The following is a 23,494-nucleotide window of genomic DNA, read 5'->3' as shown; positions in this document are numbered from 1 at the left end:
CAACACACCTGCTGACAACTTCCAACGGCATTTCTCTTTGATTGCCTCACGTAATGCCTTCATTGTTGAAGCATAGGTGTCTCTGGTAGTTGTTGTCTTGTGTGACATGAATTCTAGTAATAAAATTCCTTCTGTATCTCAAAAAACTGCTGTCATGATCTTTCCAGCTGGCTGTTGGATATAAAATTTCTTTGGAGTTGGTGACCACTTGTGTGTCCATTCAGGGCCGGGACGAGGGGTAGGTAGGTTAGTGTGCTGCCTCCTGCCTCTCCGAGTGGGGCGCACTTTTGAAATAAAACTATCAGTGCTGAATGCCTGCGGCCGCCAAGCAGCTTCTTCGGGTCACAAGCATTTAGCACAGTGACGGGCGGGGAGCAAGCACACAGGGGAGCAGTGTCAATCACTGACACTGTTCACCCCTCTCTCCCTCTGCGCCCCGGCCATCGCTCCCTCCCTGCACTTAATTGTATTCGCGTCTAATCAGACATAAATGCAATTGCTGTCAACATGGCCGGCCTTAGCAATGCGCAACAGGGCTATGGCTGCCTGCTTCAGTGGGGGCGCCACAGGCAGTCACAAAGTTAAATTCACTTGCTATCTTCCGGTCCTGCATCCATTGCATGATCTCTCATTTGTTTTGGTCTCAGGACAATGGTAGTGGACTTATGTTTCATCACCCGTAATAATTCGAGAAGTCTGATGGATTTTCTCTAAGCATGTCTAAATTCTCTGTTTTTTGCTCATGTGTCAACATTCATGTCACCCACAAGGAACTGACCGTTGACATCATAAAAACATCATGAATGATACTGGAAACTGTGCCAATCGAAATTCCTATTTTATGCACTGCATCACTGACTTTGACCAAATAATCTTCCAAAATCATGGCCTCCACTTTACGGCACAGTTCCTCTGAAAAGGCTTCGACAAGTCGCCCTTAAAGGGGTTCATCTTCATTTGATTCTCTACCCCATTTAAACTGCTTGGCCCAAAACTTTAGTTTGTAGTTCATCATCACTATATTCAGCAATCATCCTTTCATTGATTTCTTTAGGCTTCTTTTGTTCCTTTGTAAAGAATTTAAGCATGGAACAAAGCTCCAAATTGCTCACTTTCTTTGTAGAGCTGTACTGTACTGCACTTGCCATCCTGTCACTTACAGTGCTTTCATCAGACTGAACTTTTACTGTTTCTTTTGCATGTCCTGACATGCCTCAACAGGCACAGAAAAGCTCAGCTCTCTAACTATGACAGAACATCCTGGGTTAGATAACTTTTGAACACCCTATGTATCTCTGCGTGCACAGTTATACAGGGACGACTTTCAATTAGTAGGACTGCCCACTGCACTCATATACAGTGGGTGAAATAAGTATTGAACATGCCACCAATTTTTATAAGTAAATATATTTCTAAAGGTGCTGTTGACATGAAATTCTCACTAGATGTCGGTAACAACCCATCCAATCCACACAGTTAAATATATACAAACATAGATGTCCATAAATTATGTATAATAATGAGAAATGACACAGGAAAAAAAGTATTGAACACATGAGGAAAGAGAGGGGGAAAAGCCATGTATAATAACAAGAAATGACACAGGAGAAAAGTATTGAACACATGAGGAAAGAGAGGTGCAAAAGGCCATGGAAAGTCATGAGACCAGCTGAAATCTATCAGTAATTTGAAAGCAATCCTGCTACTTAGTAAAAAATAATATTAGCTGGTTCAACTGATGGCCTGTGAGAAGGTGTCTTATTACCAAGGTGCCACACAAGAAACATCTCATTATGGGTAAAACCAGTGAGCTGTCTCAAGACCTTCACAACCTTATTACTGCAAAACATATTGATGTCATTGGTTACAGAAGAATTTCTAAACTACTTAAGGTTCTAGTGAGCATTGTTGGGGCCATAATCTGGAAGTGGAGAGAACATAATTTCACCATAAACCGACCACAACCATATCCTCACCGCAATATGTCAGACAGAGGAGTGAAAAGAATTATCCAAAGAGTTGTCCAAGAGCCAAAGACCATCTGTGAAGAGCTACAAAAATCAGCAAGTACAATTGTTTCAAAGAAAGCAATAAGTAATGCACTCGACCTCCATGTCCTGTATGGATGCTCACCGTGCAAGACTCCATTGCTGCCAAAAAGCATAAACACAGCAAAAAAAGGGCACCAGTGTTCTCAGAACTAAAGCACTACCAGGGTGCAGTAAACCCACATAAAGATGGCGGCTACACAGGTGCAAAATACTGATGAGACAATCACTCACAACCTACTATTTCAAGGAGGGGGTGACTGCTTAGTATTTGAATTGCACACAAAAAGGCTTGTATAGGGCGCTGTTCACACCTGGGTAGTGCACAGTATCCGGCTTACAGCCTATTAGTTACGCCCATACTATTAGATAAGGTGAGCAGCCTGCCTGCCTGGTACTATCCAAGTGCACCCCATGGGAACAGACACCCCAGTTTACAATTCCAGCACTGATGGACCTGGCTGCACCCTGGAATAAAAAAGTGCAAAAATGCATATATATATATATATATATATAATATAAGAGGTATTAGTCGTTATTTTGACCAAAATACGCAAGTTCGTAACCCGCGTCAAGGGTCCTCGTGCTTACGAGTTCCTACGCTAAACACAAAATAAAAAAAAGCCACACTAAGAAGAATTAAAATTCCCCCAAGATTCAACAAAAAACACAGCAAAAAAAGGGGAGCAGTGTTTACCTGCCCAGAATTGTGTGCAATTCAAATATTAAGCAGTTGTGAGTGATTTTCTCATCAGTATTTTGCCCCTGTGAAGCCACCATCTTTATGTGGGTTTGCTGCACCCTGGTAGTGCATTAGTCCTGAGATCTGGGCAGGTAACACTGCAGGTGACACTGCTCCCCTTTTTTTGCTGTGTTTTTTCTTGAATCTTGGGGGAATTTTTAATTCTTCTTAGTGTGGCTTTGACAAAAAGCAGGGTCAAGCACATTTAAAGTTTGCGCAACAACATTTAGCCACCCTGTGAAGTACTGAGAATATAGTCTGGTCAGATGAGACCAAAATTGAACTCTTTGGATGCCATGGTACACACCATGTTTGGAGGCCAAAATACACTGCATATTACCCCCAAAATACAATACCAATAGTAAAGTTTGGAGGTAGGAACATCATGGTGTGGGGCTATTTTTCAGCATACTGCACTGGGAAACTTCATATAATTGAAGGAAGGATGAATGGACAAAAACCGAAACATTCTTGATAAAAATCTGCTGCTATCTACCAGGATGCCAGGATGATGAAAAGGAAACGAGAATGGACATTTCAGCAAGACAACGATCCCAAACACACAGCCAAGGAAACTCAATTGTTTTCAGAGAAGGAAAATAAAGCAGGTGGAATGGCCCAGTCAATCACCTGACCTGAATCCAATAGAAAATGTATGGAAGAAAGCTCAGAGTTCATAGAAGGAGCCCATGGGACCTTCAGGATTTAAAAACTGTTTCTGTGGAAGAATGGGCCAAAATGACACCTGAGCAATGCATGTAACTGATTTCTCCATACAGGAGGCATCTTAAAGTTGTCATCACCAATAAAGGCTTTTGTACGAAGTATTAAATACATTTCAGTAAGCGTGTTCAATACTTTTTCCCTGTGTCATTTCTCTTAATTACACATAACTTAATTTATGGACAGCTATAGTTTGATTTCTTTGCCTGTGTGGATTGGATGGGATGTTACCGATATCTGGTGAGAATTTCATGTCAATAGCACCTTTAGAAATATATTTACTTAGAAAATTGGTGACGTGTTCAATAATTATTTCACCCTTATTTCATTCCTTAACTAAAATATAATACTGCTCTATATCATCCTGCCTGCAGATCAGTTACCATTTTCAACATGACAGGTTCCCTTTAAGCATAGAGTTGTTTGAAATGCAATAAAAAAAAACAAGATTTTAAATTTGGAATTAAGTATAGTATCAAGTACGATTGAAAAAAATGAAGTATTTCTATTTCAGCCTATTTTCCTGAAATGTTAATCCAAAGGATCAGTATAACCTATTTATTTGATCTATGTCGCCAACTGTATATGCACAGTCATATTAATACATTATAGTTGTGGTGTCTTTAGGTAGTAGTACGTATGTCTTTGTAGATTTATCGTGTGTAATTACGTATATTTTCTTTTTGTATTAACTGTTTCTAAAGTTAATATCTTCTGAAATGTTATTATCTCTAGGAAGGTCCGAGGCAGAAGGGGCAGGGATCACAGAGGTGTCTCCACCTCAAGTCAAGACCCAGTGTGTCTTGTCACTTCCTCCTGATATAAACAATTATCCATTCTCCATTTTCATTCGCTCCTATTTCAAGGTATGTTACTCTCTTCTTTATCAATCACTTCTATCAGTTCTTCTTTTCCACTTACCAATGTTTCAATTCCTTGAAAATACAGGATTCTAGCCTACCACCTTTGGGACAACCCCTTCAGAATCCTCTTACTCGTTTATCACAAAATGATAATGGAGTTGCACTGGAGCTATATAAACTGGTAAGCGACAAAATAATTTGTATGTGATGGGAAATTGATATAATTCAGCCACTAGCTAACATTTGTGCACTCTAATCAGGTCTTGCGTTTTGTGGCAAATACGGCAATGAACCCTTGGCAGCAGAGGATCATTGGTAATTACATTGTGGAACGCTGCTTGCGCCAGCCTTCACTTACCGATGAGGTGCTCTGTCAAGCAGCAACTCTTATGGTGCAGAATAACAATGAGGAGCAAAATCAGAGGGTATGCTTACTTCTATCAAGTCTACTGAGCTGTCTTATTCCTTCACCAACACTAGAGAAACCTCTGCTTAAGTGAGTACTTCTAATATTAAGAGTAATCGATCTTAATGTCTACCATTTAGGTTACTGTAAGATATCTGTAATTCTCACTCTTACACAGGTATGTCTCAGATCAAGGCTCTGAAGGGTACAAGGCCATATGCCAAAGCAAGATGCTTAGAGCCAAGCAGAAAGATTTAAGTACAGTGCGTTCACATGCCCTGACTCTGTTGGAATGGACTGCCAATGAAAGGAAGGGGAAGATGGTAGTGGACATCTATACATATAATGGTGAGACCCACATGTTCTTTGTATACTACATGCTCACACTGGGATACGTTTGTTTTAGAGTATATATGATGTCAACTGGGAATGTGCAATAATCCAAATATATACAACAACCCAATGCTACCAGTAAGGTATTTATGTTCACTTTATAACTTGAACCGAGATTATTGCAGTTTGTACGTAGTTGCACTCTTGGACTTTGTTAATAAACCCATCAAGCCTATGACTTATCTGTATGTGGTTACTGACTTATGTAGACAGTATGATAGTTAGGTATTTTTTTTACACCTTGATTTTCTTCCTTTAATGTTACTTTTCCGTTTTAAATCGAAAGTTACCGTAATTCTTTTAAACTCAAACACCCAAAAAGTTAAAAAGTTTTTATATACATACAGTGTATATGTGAATATGTATTGAACTGCTTATAGCGTAACATAACCAAAAATGGAATTCTAACTTCTATACTATAGATCTAGCTTATCTACAATATATCAACTGTGTTTTCTCATATAGAATGCATTTTAATACTTTTTTATGTCATTATTGCTGTTATTATTAATATGAATAAGATTATTATTACTATCATTATCAATACTGGTGTTATTACTTTTTTACATCAACTATTTTTTATTAATTCCGTAAGTCTACGTAACCCCACTATCCATTATTGAATTGAACTAAGTCTTAGGAACAAAAAGAGGTACGGTATGCTGTTTGATGCAAGGGAGTTTTAATGGTTATAGCTCTCAAAGTAATCTCTGTTTTATGGTGGTTGTTAACGATTAGCTAGAACAGAGCCAAAGTCAAAAACAAGAATATGTGATGAAAGACAGAACCATAACCTAAAAGTAATTTGGTACTAACTCTAGCTAAAGTTTTCGTAGACAATAGACACACCACATAATAAGAAGCATGCCACGAAACCAAAGTGCAAAGCAAATAAGTTATCAGTATGTGAAGAAGATTATTGGAGAATCAGCTGGAATTGGAGGATTGGACAAAACTGCTTAAAGAAGCAATCCCATCAAAATTTGTATCCTCTTAATATATTGCAATCATCATATTTTATAGCTCTGTGAATTTACAATTGCTCATTTTGCCCATCTACCCAGTTAATTCTTCTCTTTTCTATTAGGTGTTTGACATCAGGTGATTAAAAACTGACTAGATGAATCCTTCTAAGCTCTATGTAGAGATAGGAAGTCTCTTTTCCCTGCATTTGTCATCACTGCAAAAGACCCTGACAGGGGGGAGGATGAGCAGCTGGGTCAGGAGTTGAAGAGGTAGATGACTCATGCAGAGAAAAGAGACTTCCTGTTTCTACATAGAGCGGAGACAAGAGAATAATTAACTGGGTAGAAAGGCAAAATGAGCAATTGTAAGTGCACAGTAATATATAATATGATGATTGCTATATATTAAGAGGATAAAAACTTTGGTGAAAGTGCTTCTTTAAGACTGGTAAGAAGCACTGACGATCAGATGCAGAACAAAGGACACCTGGAAATAAAGTTCAGTCTACATGTATTACCTGGGAGCTAGCTCCTCTCATGACATCATGATAATAAAGCTATACAACACACAACATTATCATTTGGCTGCCACTTATCTAATGTGTATGGTGTCCCTTACATAACTGTATAATGGAGATGAAAGAGGTTTTATCATGATAGTAAATGCATTCATGTAAAAGATCTCAGAAAAATAATAAGCTTTTGAAATACAATTTGTTTTGAAAATTGCATTATTTTCCTATTACTGTCTGGTAATGATATATCTATCTTCAGTGAATACCGACTTTCCCATTACTGAGATAGGAGATGACAATTGTTGGCAGGTTTAGTACTGTAGTAAAAAACAGCCTTGAACATTTTTTTCTTTTTGTATATTGTTTCAGAGGAAAAATATACAGCCGAAGTGGATTCTTGGACAACTGCAGAACAATTGTCTGGCTGGTTACTACAGTCCAGGTCAGCACACACATCACTAACTGTCCATGAAATATGAATATTCTTCATGTCAGATCAATATAATTACACTTAATCTTAATTATATGTATTTTTTATATTGTTTTCTAATAAAGAGGTGCTGGTGACAACTCCCGTGGTTGGTCTATATCCATTCTGGATGGGAATCAGTGGCTTGATCTTTGTGGCGATGATTTAATAATGGATGTGATAGCTGAAGTGGAAGATGGAGTTCCGACACAGCCCTTTCCAGCATCTGATTATCCTTTTGGAGATAATGGAACTATCCCAGAACCTCCTCCTAATTTTGCACCACAACTCCCTCCTGGACATAAAACTTTCAATGCACCTGGATTTCCTTCACCACCAGCGCCTCCACCTCCACCTCCACCTCCACCAGTTCCTCCACCATTTAATGTGTAAGTATTTTTCTTAAAGATTTGTAGAGATAACAGATAATAGGTCGGTCATACAAATCATTGACAATGTGATAAGGGCAAAATTTATATTAGAGGTTATAAAGGTGGTGCTAAAATAATGATGAAAAGTAAAAATTGTTCAATAATTGAGGCAAATACAGGTTTGTTAATAGCAAAGATCGTCAGTCAACTTTATGCCTTATGTTAAAATTTGTGACTTTTTAATGCCACACTTGTGAAATGTGCCTATACTTTCGAGATGGCACTAGGCTGTAGTCTCTGTATCATTTATGATTGTTCATGGCCAGCAGGAACAGTATTAACAATTACATCCTTCTAAATGAGTGAATTCTCATTCCATGTGGCATTTGCAATTTAAATTCTATTATTCTTTTTAAAAACTTAAAACAAGAAAATTGCTAGTCCTCTATTAAAATCCCATCTAATAGTAGTGAAAGTGGTTGCTTTGAAATCCGATATATTTGGATTAGTGATAATTGTCATGGTGTGGTCCTCGCAACTTGTGGGTCAACTACAATTACTATTGGTTGTGTTGTAATAGCTTGACATTGTGATATTATGTCATGTGGCCTCAAATCTCCATGTAGTGCTAGCCTTATGAGAACATTCAAACTAACGTAGCCTTCATCCAGTTAATAAAACTCATTTCAACTCATTTATTCCTGTACAGTCTATCAAGGTCAACATTCTTATCCTGAGTTAGAAATACTCATGAATGATTGAAGCTCAGAAAACAAATTTAATCTCTTAAAATTAATGAAGAGAAATATGAAGAAATAAGTAGGATGATATGTTAGCGTATTTTCGCTGAGGACAAAGTAGTCCCATGTGGTGTCTATGTACAGTCCGGTAGTGCGAAATTATCTTTGGATTTTGAAAATGACTAGTTAACTGGTTTGTTGTCATTCATGAGAACAACTTCTATTAAATTCTGGTTACAGAAATGATATGGGTATCCCACCAGCCCCTCTTATGCAAGCACCTTCTCTGCCACCTCCCATACGAGACTCTTCACACATGAATGGAGGTAAGCATAAATTGTTACTAATGTGGATTTAGATCATTTAGTAATAAGATGAGAGCATGTGTAATGCACACGCCCGGGCTGAGCGGCGTGTGCGTGTGATTCCACTGGACCGTGCCGGAGAGTGAATGCCTGGAGGGGCGTAACTAGGTATTCACCCGATCCGACCAGGGTCGCACGACGGCATACGACGCCAGTGTTCCAAGGAGGAACCGAGCAGAGGGACCTGGTGCTACTCCAGGACAGACCCCGGACACGGCTGTTGACCCACACAGGGGAATACAGGAACAGACTGGTTAGGCTGGCACACAGACTGGTGGGAATAGGCAGGCACGACTGGTATGCAGGCAGGCGGGTATGCAGGCAGGGGGGTACAGGCAAGCACGGCTAGAGTGCAGACAGGAAGGCACTAGCAGGTAGGAACACAGGCGGGATAGGACCCAGTACACACTGGGACTCTGGAACAGAACCACAGATGTGGCGGACAAACACAGCAGAGTGAGGCCGCCCAGAGAGGTGAGCGAGAGCAGGGCAGGACGAGACCGCCCGGAGCAGTGAGCGAGAGCAGAGCAGGACGAGACCGCCCGGAGTGGTGAGCGAGAGCAGAGCAGGACGAGACCGCCCGGAGCGGTGAGCGAGAGCAGAGCAGGACGAGACCGCCCGGAGCGGTGAGCGAGAGCAGAGCAGGACGAGACCGCCCGGAGCGGTGAGCGAGAGCAGAGCAGGACGAGACCGCCCGGAGCGGTGAGCGAGAGCAGAGCAGGACGAGACCGCCCGGAGCGGTGAGCGAGAGCAGAGCAGGACGAGACCGCCCGGAGCGGTGAGCGAGAGCAGAGCAGGACGAGACCGCCCGGAGCGGTGAGCGAGAGCAGAGCAGGACGAGACCGCCCGGAGCGGTGAGCGAGAGCAGAGCAGGACGAGACCGCCCGGAGCGGTGAGCGAGAGCAGAGCAGGACGAGACCGCCCGGAGCGGTGAGCGAGAGCAGAGCAGGACGAGACCGCCCGGAGCGGTGAGCGAGAGCAGAGCAGGACGAGACCGCCCGGAGCGGTGAGCGAGAGCAGAGCAGGACGAGACCGCCCGGAGCGGTGAGCGAGAGCAGAGCAGGACGAGACCGCCCGGAGCGGTGAGCAAGAGCAGAGCAGGACGAGACCGCCTGGAGCGGTGAGCAAGAGCAGAGCAGGACGAGGCCGCCTGGAGCGGTGAGCAAGAGCAGAGCAGGACGAGGCCGCCTGGAGCAGTGAGCAAAGGGTCAGAGCTGAGCGAGACTGCCGGAGCAGTGAGCAAGGAGTCAGAGCGGAGCAAGGCTGCCGGAGCAGCGAGCAAAAGGGTCAGAGCGGAGCAAGGCTGCCGGAGCAGTGAGCAAAAGGGTCAGAGTGGAGCAAGGCTGCCGAGCAGTGAGCAAGGCAGAGCAGGCTAGAACCGCCAGAGCGGTGAGCAAGGCAGAGCAGGGGGGACAGGGCTCAGTTCACACGGAACAGACAGGAAGGGAAAGGCAGAGCCAGATACCCACAGGGTACTTGCAGTGAAGTAGCGAGTGGACCACAAACTCACAAACGGGAGTACAGAGACAACAAGCAGGAGTTAGGTACGAGTTCAGACTCTGCAGAAAAAGGAAAGGAACGGACATACAGAAAAAACAGGTAAAAGATAGGAGAGAGTTCAGACTGGAACTGAGTGTACGGAGAAGACCGACACTGCAGCGGGATACAGGTGCGGGTCTGGGAATACGGCCCCCAGAGAGGCGGAACGAACAGGCAAGGAGCGTGTTCAGACAGGACAGCCAAGATACAGGAGCGGGTCTAGGTAATCGGCCCCTAGAAGGCGGGAGGAACAGGCTAGGAGCGTGTTCAGACAGGCCTGGAAATACAGCCTCCAGGATAGGCAGACAAGAGAACACAGAACGGGACCTGGCACCTTCAGAGTGAAAGCACACACTGAATGAAACACAATGCTCAGGCATGGGTTAATTGGAGCAGCTGGTTTAAATACCAGGAGACAGACAGCAATAGGCTGAGGACGCACAAGGGGTGTGCCCACAGCAGGTACAAGAAACAGGAAGTGATCGGGCGCTGCCCTTAAGCAGCAGAAACAGACACAAACAGACAGCATGGAGGGAAGCCAGAGAGACATTCTGGACTGGAGATCAAGTGCGCGCTCTTGCACAGTGGGAGATGGACCACTAAGCAAGGACGCCGCCAGGTATGTTACAGCATGTAGTGTTAGAATATTAACCAGGACCATCACCTTAGTGTGCTGTGCTATATTAGGCATAACACCTCTGTTGTACTGCTAAATGAAGATTGATGTCTGCTGTACCTTCCTGCACGTCTATCCAATCAATACAGAATAGAAAATTAGGACTGGCCAAATCATTTGTGCGTCACTGGTGATAATTTTCTTTGCATAAACTTTTAGCCATGCTCTAAAGTCAATCATAAGGCAGTTGGGAGCCTCCAAATTAATGCCTCACCCAGGAAACTGTAGCAGAGGTGCATAAACTTTGGCCTGGGTACCACATGTGGTGCGCAATGCCATTCTGTGCGGCCGCCAGCCTTATGGACAGAAAAATGCTATTCAGACAGGTTAGCTATATGTGGGCAGTCACACACAGACTAGTGGTGGCAGCAGCTGAGGAGCAGGGACTGTCAAGTACTAATGATGAACGATGTAGACATCTCTGGATGCCTCATACATCAGGAGAAAGGGGTCACTTAACACATTTGGCAGCAGAAAGTAGTATGTGAATTAGATAGGTGTCCTTCCATGTCTGTGGCTCACTCCACTGTAGTCTATGGGAATTCTGAAACATTATGTAGCAACTATTCACACAGGGTTTTTAACAAGGATTTAGAAGAGAATACTACTGTAAATCCACATAAAAATGCATCAAATACTCTTTGAATAAGCTTCATATTAACTTTACTGCGAAATGTTCAAAATAACGTGAAGAAAAACAGTACTGTGTGCACTGAAGGAGCTTTACTCCTCATAATCAATCAGAAACTTATTCAAAGAATATTTGATGCAGTTTAGGATGTGGCATGTTCACACGTTGGGTATTTGATCAGTATTTTACCTCAGTATTTATAAGCCAAAACCAGGAGTGGGTGATAAATACAGAAGTGGTGACTTGTTTCTATTATACTTTTCCTCTGATTGTTCCTCATCTGTTTTGGCTTACAAATACTGAGGTAAAATACTGACCAAATACTCAATGTGTGAACATGGCCTTGGACTTTTCCATTCTGTTTTAATCTCACTTTTTCTGTTAAATTTTGTTGCAGGCATGGGCGGTCCTCCCCAGAGATATGACAACTATGTGGATCAGCTTTTCTCACCTCTGTTTTCACCAACAGTTAGTAACATTTCTATGTTTTTATACCTTGGTTTAACCCTATATATACACTGCTCAAAAAAATAAAGGGAACACTCAAATAACACATCCTAGATCTGAATGAATGAAATATTCTCATTGAATACTTTGTTATGTACAAAGTGGAATGTGCTGATGACAAAATCACACAAAAATCATCAATGGAAATCAAATTTATTAACCAATGGAGGCCTGGATTTGGAGTCACCCCCAAAATTAAAGTGGAAAAACACACTACAGGCTGATCCAACTTTGATGTAATGTCCTTAAAACAAGTCAAAATGAGGCTCAGTATTGTGTGTGGCCTCCACGTGCCTGTATGACCTCCCTACAATGCCTGGGCATGCTCCTGATGAGGTTGCGGATGGTCTCCTGTGGGATCTCCTCCCAGACCTGGACTAAAGCATCCGCCAACTCCTGGACAGTCTGTGGTGCAACGTGACGTTGGTGGATGGAGCGAGACATGATGTCCCAGATGTGCTCAATCGGATTCAGGTCTGGGGAACGGACGGGCCAGTCCATAGCTTCAATGCCTTCATCTTGCAGGAACTGCTGACACACTCCAGCCACATGAGGTCTGGCATTGTCCTGCATTAGGAGGAACCCAGGGCCAACCGCACCAGCATATGGTCTCACAAGGGGTCTGAGGATCTCATCTCGGTACTTAATGGCAGTCAGGCTACCTCTGGCGAGCATATGGAGGGTTGTGCGGCCCTCCAAAGAAATGCCACAGAACACCAGGATTGGCAAAGTCGCCACTGGCGCCCTGTGCTCTTCACAGATGAAAGCAGGTTCACACTGAGCACATGTGACAGACATGACAGAGTCTGGAGACGCCGTGGAGAGCGATCTGCTGCCTGCAACATCCTTCAGCATGACCGGATTGGCAGTGGGTCAGTAATGGTGTGGGGTGGCATTTCTTTGGTGGGCCGCACACCCCTCCATGTGCTCGCCAGAGGTAGCCTGACTGCCATTAGGTACCGAGATGAGATCCTCAGACCCCTTGTGAGACGATATGCTGGTGCGGTTGGCCCTGGGTTCCTCCTAATGCAGGACAATGCCAGACCTCATGTGGCTGGAGTGTGTCAGTAGTTCCTGCAAGATGAAGGCATTAAAGCTATGGACAGGCCCGCCCGTTCCCCAGACCTGAATCTGATTGAGCACATCTGGGACATCATGTCTCACTCCATCCACCAACGTCGCGTTGCACCACAGACTGTCCAGGAGTTGGCGGATGCTTTAGTCCAGGTCTGGGAGGAGATCCTACAGGAGACCATCCGCAACCTCATCAGGAGCATGCCCAAGCATTGTAGGGAGGTCATACAAGCATGTGGAGGCCACCCACAATACTGAGACTCATTTTGACTTGTTTTAAGGACATTACATCAAAGTTGGATCAGCCTGTAGTGTGTTTTTCCACTTCAATTTTGGGGGTGACTCCAAATCCAGGCCTCCATTGGTTAATAAATTTGATTTCCATTGATGATTTTTGTGTGATTTTGTTGTCAGCACATTCAATTTTGTACACAACAAAGTTTTCAATGAGAATATTTCATTCATTCAGATCTACGATGTGTTATTTGAGTGTTCCCTTCATTTTTTTTTGAGCAGTATATTTCTAATTCAGTCTTGATACTTATCTTTTTCTTTTTGTGCCTTCCAGGATATGGAGAGACCTGAAAACCTCAGCAGGCGTATGAAAGGTGGTGGAGGCATTGGGCCTACAAGACAAAATACTTTTGGCTCCCCCGGTGAGTCTAGGCATCAAATAGCAACCAGGCCTAAAAGCTTAGGTGTAAATTCATCTCTCTTTGACAAGTAAAGTTGTGTCACTGACCTGTGTTGCCTGTAATGAGATTATACTTGTCCTGGAGTTAAGGATTTGAACATAGCCAAAGTTAAAGAGAACTTGCCACTTGCCATAAATATGTATTTCTTTAACTAGTGTAAGTGCCACTGTTTTATTGAACCTGGCGAGGTTTATTTTTGTTTTTGCACCTCTCCATTCCTGAGATATGGCTCTCTTTTCATTTTAGGTAAATATAGTTTTTTAGCCAAGTGGGTGGTGTCCTCCGAAAGACTCTGATGAGAGCAGTTTAGGATCATGCCCCCTTAGATAATAATGCTAGATTTACATATAATGCAGAAGGGGCCATATCTCAGAAATTGAGGGGTGCAGGAACAAAAGGAAAACATTGCCAGATTCAAGGGAACCGCAGCATTTACACAGTGTAAAAAATGTACATATTTATGGCAATTCACTAGTCCACTTTAATGCTGGAACAATGTTTAATTCAAAGCTGAGTTGAAATCGGTCTATTCCAAGCAACTGTAAGCTGACATCCATCCCCTCCAATAACATGTCTTAATTACTACTTTATAAACTAGGATTTAACAGGAAGCAAATGTTTGCAGACTAACAAACTCTAACTGTATGACCCATATACTGTACATAATTTGCAATGCTATTAATGTCTTACTTTAGAGTATAATCAATAAGGCAACTGTTAACAAACCCACAAAAGAGTTATTACCTCTTACCAAAACCAAAAATTCACAATCTTCATACATAACACAGATATTTCATTACATAGTGATAGTTTAAAATGATTGTCCACTTTCAACAATCCCTTTTTGTTACAAAAATCCTTAGACAAAAAACAATCGCCCTTAGGGCTTATTCAGACATTCAGTTTTCACGTACAAGTGCTATCCGTGTTAGGGTGCTTTCATAGTGTGTTATGTGTCCCCGTCGGGACATACATCCAAAATCCCCCCCAAAACGGGGTCCGGACGTATGTGCCGACAGGGTGTAATGATACAGACAGAGCAATTTCAGGAGCGTACATCTACTGGAGGTGGACACTCAGACATAGTAGACTGCGTCTGGGTATCCGCCTCCAGTAGGTGTACACTCCCGAAATCGCTCTGTCTGCATCATTACAGTCCATGGCCCCGTTGGCGAATATGTCCGGACCCCGTTTTGGGGGGGATTTGGATGTATGCCTCGACGGGGACACACAACACAATGTGAAATCACATGTCCAATTTTGATCCATGGGTTGGATCAAAATCGGTAATGCAAGTCAATGGGTCAGTGCAAAAATTGGTTCTCACTCGGATGACATCTGAGTACAGTCCAATTTTCATGGACTGTCAGAATGGAGAATTTGGAGAATGTTTTTGTTTTTTTATTTCTCCACATAAGAGAAAAACGGATGACACTTGGATCACACTCTGGTCAAATTCTGATCAAAGCCTTATCAGAATAATCAAACCGTTTTCCGTACATGGAAAAATCAGAAGTGTGAATGAGCCCTTAGTTCTGCTGCTGAGATTCCAAATGATCACCTCGAATCTGGGGAAGCAAATGGAAAGTGCTCAGTTTTCATGCTCTGCAGCTAAACGGGAAACAAAACTGTACACAGTTCCCATAAAAGTCAAGGACTATCCATGTAATGCTAGTGATAGGTCCTCCAGCACAAGAGGTAATATTGTTGCAGAGCCCCGAGAAGAGAGTTCTGAAAGAGGAACCGCAAATACGACAAGCAAGTCACAAAAAAATCAAACTTGACTGGATTTTTTGTGACTTGCTTGTCACATTCATGGTAGTGAAGGTGTCACAATGTGACCCCATTCACTTCTATAGCGCCGCGATGTAGCAGCGGAAATGAGCGAACTTCAATCGTCACCATGAAGCTATAACCTAGTAGTTTACTTAACAATTGGTTTTCTTAATCAGACCCCCTAAAATATATATTACACAATAAACACAAAATATGTATCGTACAGTATATACCATACATAAATAATAATAATAATAATAATAATAAAATGATATGCTTACCTTTGCAAATGTGTTGAAACTGGCCTGAATAATACATATTGAAAACTCTTACCACTGGTCTGATACCATATAATTGTCCTTAGCCTATACAGGAATGAATTCAATGCCTCAATATTCTATGCCAATGCCAATGATGAATGGAATGATGCCTGCAATGGGAAACATGCAAATGATGCCCAATATGCCAGGTAAGTATATTATAGGCAAATAGACTCGGAAATTCCATTTATAATAAGAAACTTGACTTGGTACATTTTGTACATAGCGAGCATTGCTACCACACACATCTGTGTTTTTTCACATCAGAGATAATTAATTGAACTTAAAGGATAATAACGTCTCACCTTTTATGGCATACTGATATGGTATGTCATATATATCTTATACACGTGGGTCCCAACATTAGAAACGGTACCTATTCCTTGAATGGAGCCCTGTCTCGCTGCTGCGATTGAAGAGTGTAAGGCAGCGCTAGTCATCACGCTGGGGGACACTCGCTCCACCGGGTCAATTAAAGCACACATGCAACGTTTTCCAGTAACATGAAATCCAGCAGTTTATTACACTTCATAACTGCTTATAACATAGTCCGTCTAAGTGGCTCACCGACATGTTTATATATATAACATCCAAGAGCCTTTCAAGTGGCAGATAGGCCCACTTGGCTCCAGTTACAGCCTTCAGCAAAGTAACTATATCAATGTCCATATAACGCACCACTTTTACCTTTTGCCGGGTCTAGCGGTTTCCATCAGATTTGTTCTGCCACAGCTGTGGCTTTACGGCTTCCCAGATGGGGGTCTCCAGCCCTCGTACCTTCCAAGGCTACTGGCATCTCTTACATACAGTACAAGGATCCAGAATCTGCCTTTCAGGACTCTTGTCTTCCAAGCCTATTGCCCTCCAAGGCTACTGGCATCTCTTACACACAAGGATCCAGCCTCTGCCTTTCAGGACTCTTGCCATCCAAGGCTACTGGCATCCCCCACACACGGGGATCCAGCCTCTGCCTTTGAGGCTTCACCGGGCTTCGCACTCTCACAGTGTCCCACACATGGGGAACAGGCCTCACGCCTTTCACACCCTGTCTCAAAAGCACCAAGATTTATATATCCTCCAGTGCACACAGGACCTGTGCTGATGTCACAGTCATGTGATCAGTCCTTCTGTGTGCACAGGACCTGTGCTGATGTCACAGTCATGTGATCAGTCACCTGAGAGAGAGGTACATGGTCAGCCAGAACACACCCTGGACCATTACAGTAATGCTGCAAGCCGCTGCATTACAAGAGGTAGAGAGAGCAGATCTCTCCATAAACTTCTACGGGAGTTCAGAAAATGACTGAGCATGCCTTCTGTGATATTGATATACAGAAGCAAACAAAAATGTATTTATTTAGTATCGAGCTCACAATGGACTGGTTTGGAAAGTGTTCTCAATTGTAAAAAAGAGAAGACATCGGTTATCAGTTTGATTGGGGTCATCACCAAATCACATGATAAAAATCTACTGCCTCGAGGCAGTCCAAACTATTCCTCCACCCACACCTGTGTCACACTGTCAAAGAATAATAGGGCACATGCAAACAAAATAACTGGTAGTGTCTGGATATTGCAGCTCAGCTACATTGAAGTGAATGTTGCTCAGGTGCAATACTTCCCACAACCACTGGTCACTTGTGGCACTATTTTTAAAATAAAGTAGTCATGTTTTTCCAATCCTGAACATCCTTTTTAATTGTTGCATCTGTATTTTATGCATCTCATAAACCCTGTTATATCATCTACAGTAACTCAGCAGAATGTCTACATCAGGCAAAAGTCTCTAGTGGTATAATAAACATATCTTGATTCCTACTATACAAAGATCCTATCAGTACCATTTGTGCAATTAGTCTATAAACAAAAATATAGATAATGTAAAATAATCCTTCTTATTATAGCCATGATGCCCCAGGCTATGATGCCCCAAATGATGCCTCAGGCTATGCCAATGGCCCAACCAATGATGCCTTCAGTGGACCCTGCACAATTGGCTGCGCAACAACAAGCGTTTATTCAGCAACAGGCCCTTCTTTTGGTGAGAACACTTATTCTCTGGTCAATCTGGTGTTTTACATTGGTGGCGAATTTATCATCTTCTTTACATTAAAAAATTGATGTTAAAAATTGCCAAATTTGTTGTTAGTGGTATTTGTACAAAATGTTGCCCTTTTTGTCCTTTTGGGCTGACCCTGGGGACTTTTTGAAAAAATGTGTGGGGCTTAGTAAAAGAGGGTATGACCTACCTCTGCGAGATAAATGTACTATAATATGCAAAAAAAAACTGGAGTATATTGTAGCTGAAACCTAAGGTAATTTATGACTGGCATTAATTTCATTTTATGAAGCACAGACAGCCTCTCAATTAGCCAAATTTAGTGGGCTTGTGCCTCTTTCTAAATTTGGCCCATCTTTTACTTCAGCGTCTAAAATGGCAGTTTTAAAGGGAACCTGTCATGTCAAAAAATGCTATTAACTTGCAGATATGGGGTTAATCTGCAGGTTAATAGCATTGTAAAGCTGTGCGGCTGCTGCACTATAAGCCTAGCTGCTGGGAGGAAATGAGATTTAATGCTCCCGACAACCTTTGGCTTTCAGTCATATAGGCATGGCCGGTGTGGCTTCATTCACCGCTCAGTACATAGTGAGCGGCTGGTGTAACCATGCTCCGGCACTGACTGACAGCCGGCTCAGCAGTGCATTAGTGCTCAGCTTACTGTCAGTCAGTGCAGGGGCGTAGTTACAACTCACTGTATACTGAGCGGTGGCTGTGCTTGAATGACTGAAAGCCTGAAGCTGCTGGGAGGAATAAAGTTAATTTCCTCACAGCAGTCGGTCTTTCAGTGCGGCAGCCACATGGCTTTAGAACACTGTTAACCTGCAGATTAAACCCCAACCACTAAACCTACAATATAATAGCATTTTGGGACTTAACAGGTTGCTTTTAATACATTTTTCTTACGTGCCTGTGGTTAGATATTCTGGATAAACAGTTGTTCTGTTCTTTTCTAGGCTCAACAGATGACACTTCAGGCAACAGTGCTGTCTCAGCAGCAACAGCAACAACAGGATCCACCTCGTAATAACAGACCACATTCTCCCCCTCCTAAAACTGTTTTTAAGTCAGCACCAAAACCGGTAGCAGCACCAAAACCATCGGCTGCCCCTGTCCCACCTGCGACCCCACCTGCTGCTCCTGCCCCACCTGCTGCCCCTGCCCCATCTCCAGCCTCTGCCCCACCTCCAGCTCCAAAATCTGTCCCTAAACCACTTCCAGTCCCTTCTCCAAAATCTAGTCCATCTCCTCAAGAACTCAAGCCACAACCTCAGAAGCCGCAAACACCAGTCGAGGTAATACATAATGATAAAAATATAATATATACATAAATATATAAATACATAATAATAAACAATTTGTTAGTAGCTGTCATTGTCCAACATGAAGTGTGATCACATCTAAAAAAGCAAGTTCATAGGTACAATATGTTCATGGGTACAATATACACCACCCAGCTCACAAGTGGACTTGGTTTATATACCAAATTAGCAAGAAACAGCTTACACAGCAACATATCAGATTTTCTTCATAGTGCTAAAACCATATTATGTTTTAATTGAATCAGAAAGCCTAGATCAATCAAGAGTGTTCTTATAACGTGCTTTAAAGGGGTTGTCTACTACTGGAAAAATTCCTGCTTAATCAATTCAGGACCGAATTAAAATAAAAACAGTGTATACACACCTTCAGCAGTGGCGCCGTTCCAACTATGTCAGCGCTACTTTTCCTGGCTTTAGTTTGGGTAGAAAACACTTTTAAGTAATGACATTTTTTTACATTAAATAGTTTGTCTATATCTGTTCCTAATATAACTACATACAACTTAATAATATATTTATATTTCCAAAGGTAAACTGATCTCCTGATATCAGGAGTGGTCCACTTTCAACTTGTATTTGACACAGGATTACAGGGTTGACTGTGTTCTCATGTAACAATTGATATACATGAAGAGGGACTGGTTGACTGTCTGATTCTAATATCTAAGTCAGCCCCTTTGTCTCTCCAAACACTAAATATGACAGAGAAGGGGGCCAGCTTAGCTATTGAAATTGGCCAGCCCAACTTCACATATAGCTGTGATGATCTGCTGATAAAAAATAATAATTTCTGTGCTGAGCACATGCTGGAAGGGGAGCTAATAGGACCACTGCTGATATCTGAAGTGAACAACCCCCTATAGCTTCCTTGAGTTAGCATGGTATCCAGTTTTGATTCCAAAATCATCAGCTCTGATGGGTCACTTTTCAGCCTGTCACATTAAGAATTGCTGTTTTATAAAGGCCATATGTAAATTGCTTCTTCAGAGAGGGAGCGGACTTGAACTCTAATGTCACCGTTTGGAAGTAGCAATCCTAAAAGTCAATATCAACCCTTTTATCTAGCCTCACCATATGACTTAGAATAAAAGCCAAACCAGAATCTCAATTTGCAGACATGTGTTGCTCCTTCTCAGTGCAAAGCATGAGATCTGATTTGGCTGTATGAAAGTCTTCTGATTGTGCTCTAAGGGGTAATGTTATTCCTTGTGGAAAGTGACATGCCTTACATGCCAATGTAAGGAGACTTATAGGCCATGCAATGCTCCCCTGGGAAATTTAATTTCCTAGAGGATAATTGTGACGCGCCCCCTGGGACATATTCCTTTTTGAGGGGAATACCCGGCACCGGATCAGATGGGGGGGTTGTAGTCTCCGAGCGGCTGTGACCCGGTCCCGTGCCCAGGGCGTCAAGCTCAGTGTGATGTGGCAGTTCTACAGATGTTACTAAAGTTCTTTTGTGTCGACTACGCCACCCGTTGTGATGCGGTCACTGTGGCCGCCGCTGCAGCAGGGTCCGCTGAGGCTGATGGTGGGTGCGCAGCTTGGTGAGATAACCCCCAACGGGAGGGGTATAGCCTCAGAGGGGACAGGCGCAGAGGATGGGGGTTGTGGTGGTGTAGTGCAGACGGCAGTGAAGACAGAGTCGGGTTGTGCAGTTAAGGGTGTTTACTTACTGCAGATGTTGTACCGGTCACTCCAGCTGCTAGTGACCACCCGAGCCGTGCTGCGTCCACCAGGTCCTGGATCCAGCCAACCCCCAAACAAGTCCGGAGCGTGGCCCTGAGCTCTCCCTCTGTCCTTTCTTCAGCCGTCCCCACCAGTGATCCACCTAGGTCCAGCTCCCTCGGGCCTTCTGTTGGGACACCCTTGGCCCTGGGTTCCCTGACCCTTCATGTGGTGTGCCTTCGGGGTGAATGTGATGGGTGACCGTGACAGACACTGCCCACGGTCTCCGGTCTCTGGCTGGGGATTGTTTTTACCCCCACCAGTTTGGGTTCCGGTACCCTTTTGCTGACTCCTCACCCGGTGCTCTGATTTGGGTTCTTGGGTCCCTTCTCTTCTGTGCTCTGGGTCTTTCTCTTTCCTCCTCTCTCACTCTGGGTCTTGGTCTTTCTTCTCTCCTCTCCTAACTTGTTTTCTGCAGCTGATCCTCTCTGCATCTGACTCTCTGCGTCTGACCCTGATTCTAGTTGGTGCCCACCTTATATATCCCTCTATGTGTGAGCTCAGGTGACCAGCACCCAATGAGCTCCTAACTTTACCCAGGCTGCTCCCCCTATCTGCCCCTACACTACTTGGGATGTACCACCCCCCTCCCACTCCAGCCAGGAACAGACTCGGTCGTACCTGCACATTTCTAAGTGGGAGTACCGTCGGTCTGTTCCTCGGAAATGGGATGTGTGTAGTGCATGCAGCCTACCGAGCTCAGATCCACACTCCATCCTTACCCGGGAGTGGAATATCACACCTCTGGGTTGAGGTGCAATACCCCTGTAGCAGCCGAATCCTCAGGGTGCTACATTCCCCCCTGGTAAATCACAGCACGTCCTCGGGCTGTAAGACATAAAAACACCAAAACATACAATTTTTGCATAAACAACATAATAAAAACATATAAAACATATATATCAGCAATAAAACTTTTTTCATAAATAACATTCTCGTAGACTTCTCTTGCTTCTAGCTCCTCCTCCGGACACTGTGCAACGTGTGTCCGGGAAAAGTGCGACTGTCTCTTAGAAAAACTGGTTTTCTATAAAACCGGTAGGGGGCGCTTTAGGACGCGCAACTATATACAGGGGAGGTTGGCCGCTCTCAGTCCTCGGCCAGGTAGAGGGAAGGGAATGGCTGCTCGCAGTCCTCAGCCTGTAGGATGAAGGGGTTAACGGGTAAACAGTTCACTGGTCCCAACGGGGACTATTTTAGCAGCAACGGTTCACTGTGCCCCGACGGGCAACTATATACAGTCTCTACTCCCGTCCTCAACGACGGCTCCCTCCTGCTTTTTCTTGGTATGGTGTTGCTTCAGACCCATCCGGGTCCTCTGGCTCCTCCTCCCCGTACCGCAACTCCTCCTCCGTCAAGCGGTGTACGTGGAGGGCGTAAGGTCCTTTGGCACACTTGTGCCGGGTGAAAGTGACCTCGTCTCCGACGTAGAGGTCACGACCTCTGTGCCCCTCCGGCAGATGAGACTCCACGTCTCTGCGCGTGACAAAGACGTCGCCGGGGGTGTTGTTGTCTCTAATGAAGCCCCACCCATGCTGCTGGTTGAACTTGATTACAGTCCCGGTGGTACGGGGACTGTGCGCTGCACGGGGGTCCCTCCTGGTCCGGCTCTTTTGCTCGGCGCTCCTTATTTGGGCCTGTTGTTCCCGGACCCGCCTCTCTCTCCGCTCCCTCGCAAACTCCTCGAGCTGTTGGCGGCAGCACTCCGCACGCTCTGCTGCAGCTGCCCTAGTTTCCTGAGTGAACCCCATTAGATCTTCTCCGGTGGGGTCCCACTCAAACTGTGCTTCCGCTAGCGGGGGCGAGATCCGTGCCACGGGCTTCGGAGCCGGAATCAGGGGTTCATCCAGGGGTCTTAGTCTCTGCTGCCGTTCCAGCTCATGGTATCCTTCGGGCCAGATGAAGGGCCGACCGTCCGGCCATGTGAGCTGGCTGAACAAGTCCTCCCCCAGGTGTGGCACCCTTGGTTTTACGGGCGCGGGCGCGGTGGTGGTGGCGCCCGGGTTGCCCAGGCCTTGCGGCCAGGCCTGGGGCACCTGGAAGGTGAAGGGCACCGTTAGGACGGCGGCGCCCTGGGCTACCTGGCCTTGCGGCCAGGCCGGAGGCTCCGCGGAGGTAGGGGGCGCTGTTGGTGATGCGGCGCCCGGGGGTACTAGGCCTTGCGACCAGGCTGGTGGTGTTTCCTGCTTTGTCACGCTCCGGGTCGAGGCGCGTGACGTCACAGGGGTCGTTGCGGCGGCTTCCGGTCGGGGCCTAGTCCATGGCGGTGACATGGCGGCTACGGGCACAGCAGGGGGACTTTCGGGCTCTGCGACGGGGAGCTGGGGCAGGTAAGCGGTGTCACGGCTTGGGGTATAGGCGTCCCCTTTGCCTGCCTCCATGCGTTCGGCTCCCTTCTCGGCGCCGTCTCCGGCCTTGGGTCCTCCCGCGCCATCCTCAGAGGCGGTCTGCTTCCTCTTCCAGGGTAGCGTGCTCCGTTGACTGGTCTCAGCTTGCTGGGTCATCTCCCGGCTCCACTCCGCCAGTATCTCGCACTGTACCCGGGCCATCCTCCGTGCGAGGCCCTC

General features: G+C 44.6%; 1 protein-coding gene across 1 annotated transcript in view; it reads left to right on the top strand.

Moving 5' to 3' along the window:
- The window catches only part of LOC141272870 (unconventional myosin-XVB-like), a 112,513-nt gene that overhangs the window by 24,797 nt on the left and 64,222 nt on the right, over window positions 1-23,494 (top strand). The window contains exons 4-15 of the mRNA XM_073684003.1: window positions 4,249-4,379; window positions 4,462-4,557; window positions 4,637-4,872; window positions 4,961-5,130; window positions 7,025-7,097; window positions 7,211-7,513; window positions 8,476-8,561; window positions 11,844-11,914; window positions 13,596-13,683; window positions 15,863-15,967; window positions 17,723-17,859; window positions 18,834-19,172. Of these exons, the coding sequence (XP_073540104.1) occupies window positions 4,249-4,379; window positions 4,462-4,557; window positions 4,637-4,872; window positions 4,961-5,130; window positions 7,025-7,097; window positions 7,211-7,513; window positions 8,476-8,561; window positions 11,844-11,914; window positions 13,596-13,683; window positions 15,863-15,967; window positions 17,723-17,859; window positions 18,834-19,172 (1,835 nt within the window). The remainder of the gene's footprint in view (window positions 1-4,248; window positions 4,380-4,461; window positions 4,558-4,636; window positions 4,873-4,960; window positions 5,131-7,024; window positions 7,098-7,210; window positions 7,514-8,475; window positions 8,562-11,843; window positions 11,915-13,595; window positions 13,684-15,862; window positions 15,968-17,722; window positions 17,860-18,833; window positions 19,173-23,494) is intronic.

Source organism: Phyllobates terribilis, unplaced genomic scaffold, assembly GCF_046119375.1.
Source record: "Phyllobates terribilis strain yellow unplaced genomic scaffold, ASM4611937v1 Scaffold_5__5_contigs__length_657084704, whole genome shotgun sequence".
Taxonomy (NCBI): Eukaryota; Metazoa; Chordata; class Amphibia; order Anura; family Dendrobatidae; genus Phyllobates; species Phyllobates terribilis.
This window is presented reverse-complemented; position numbering and strand designations above follow the sequence as displayed.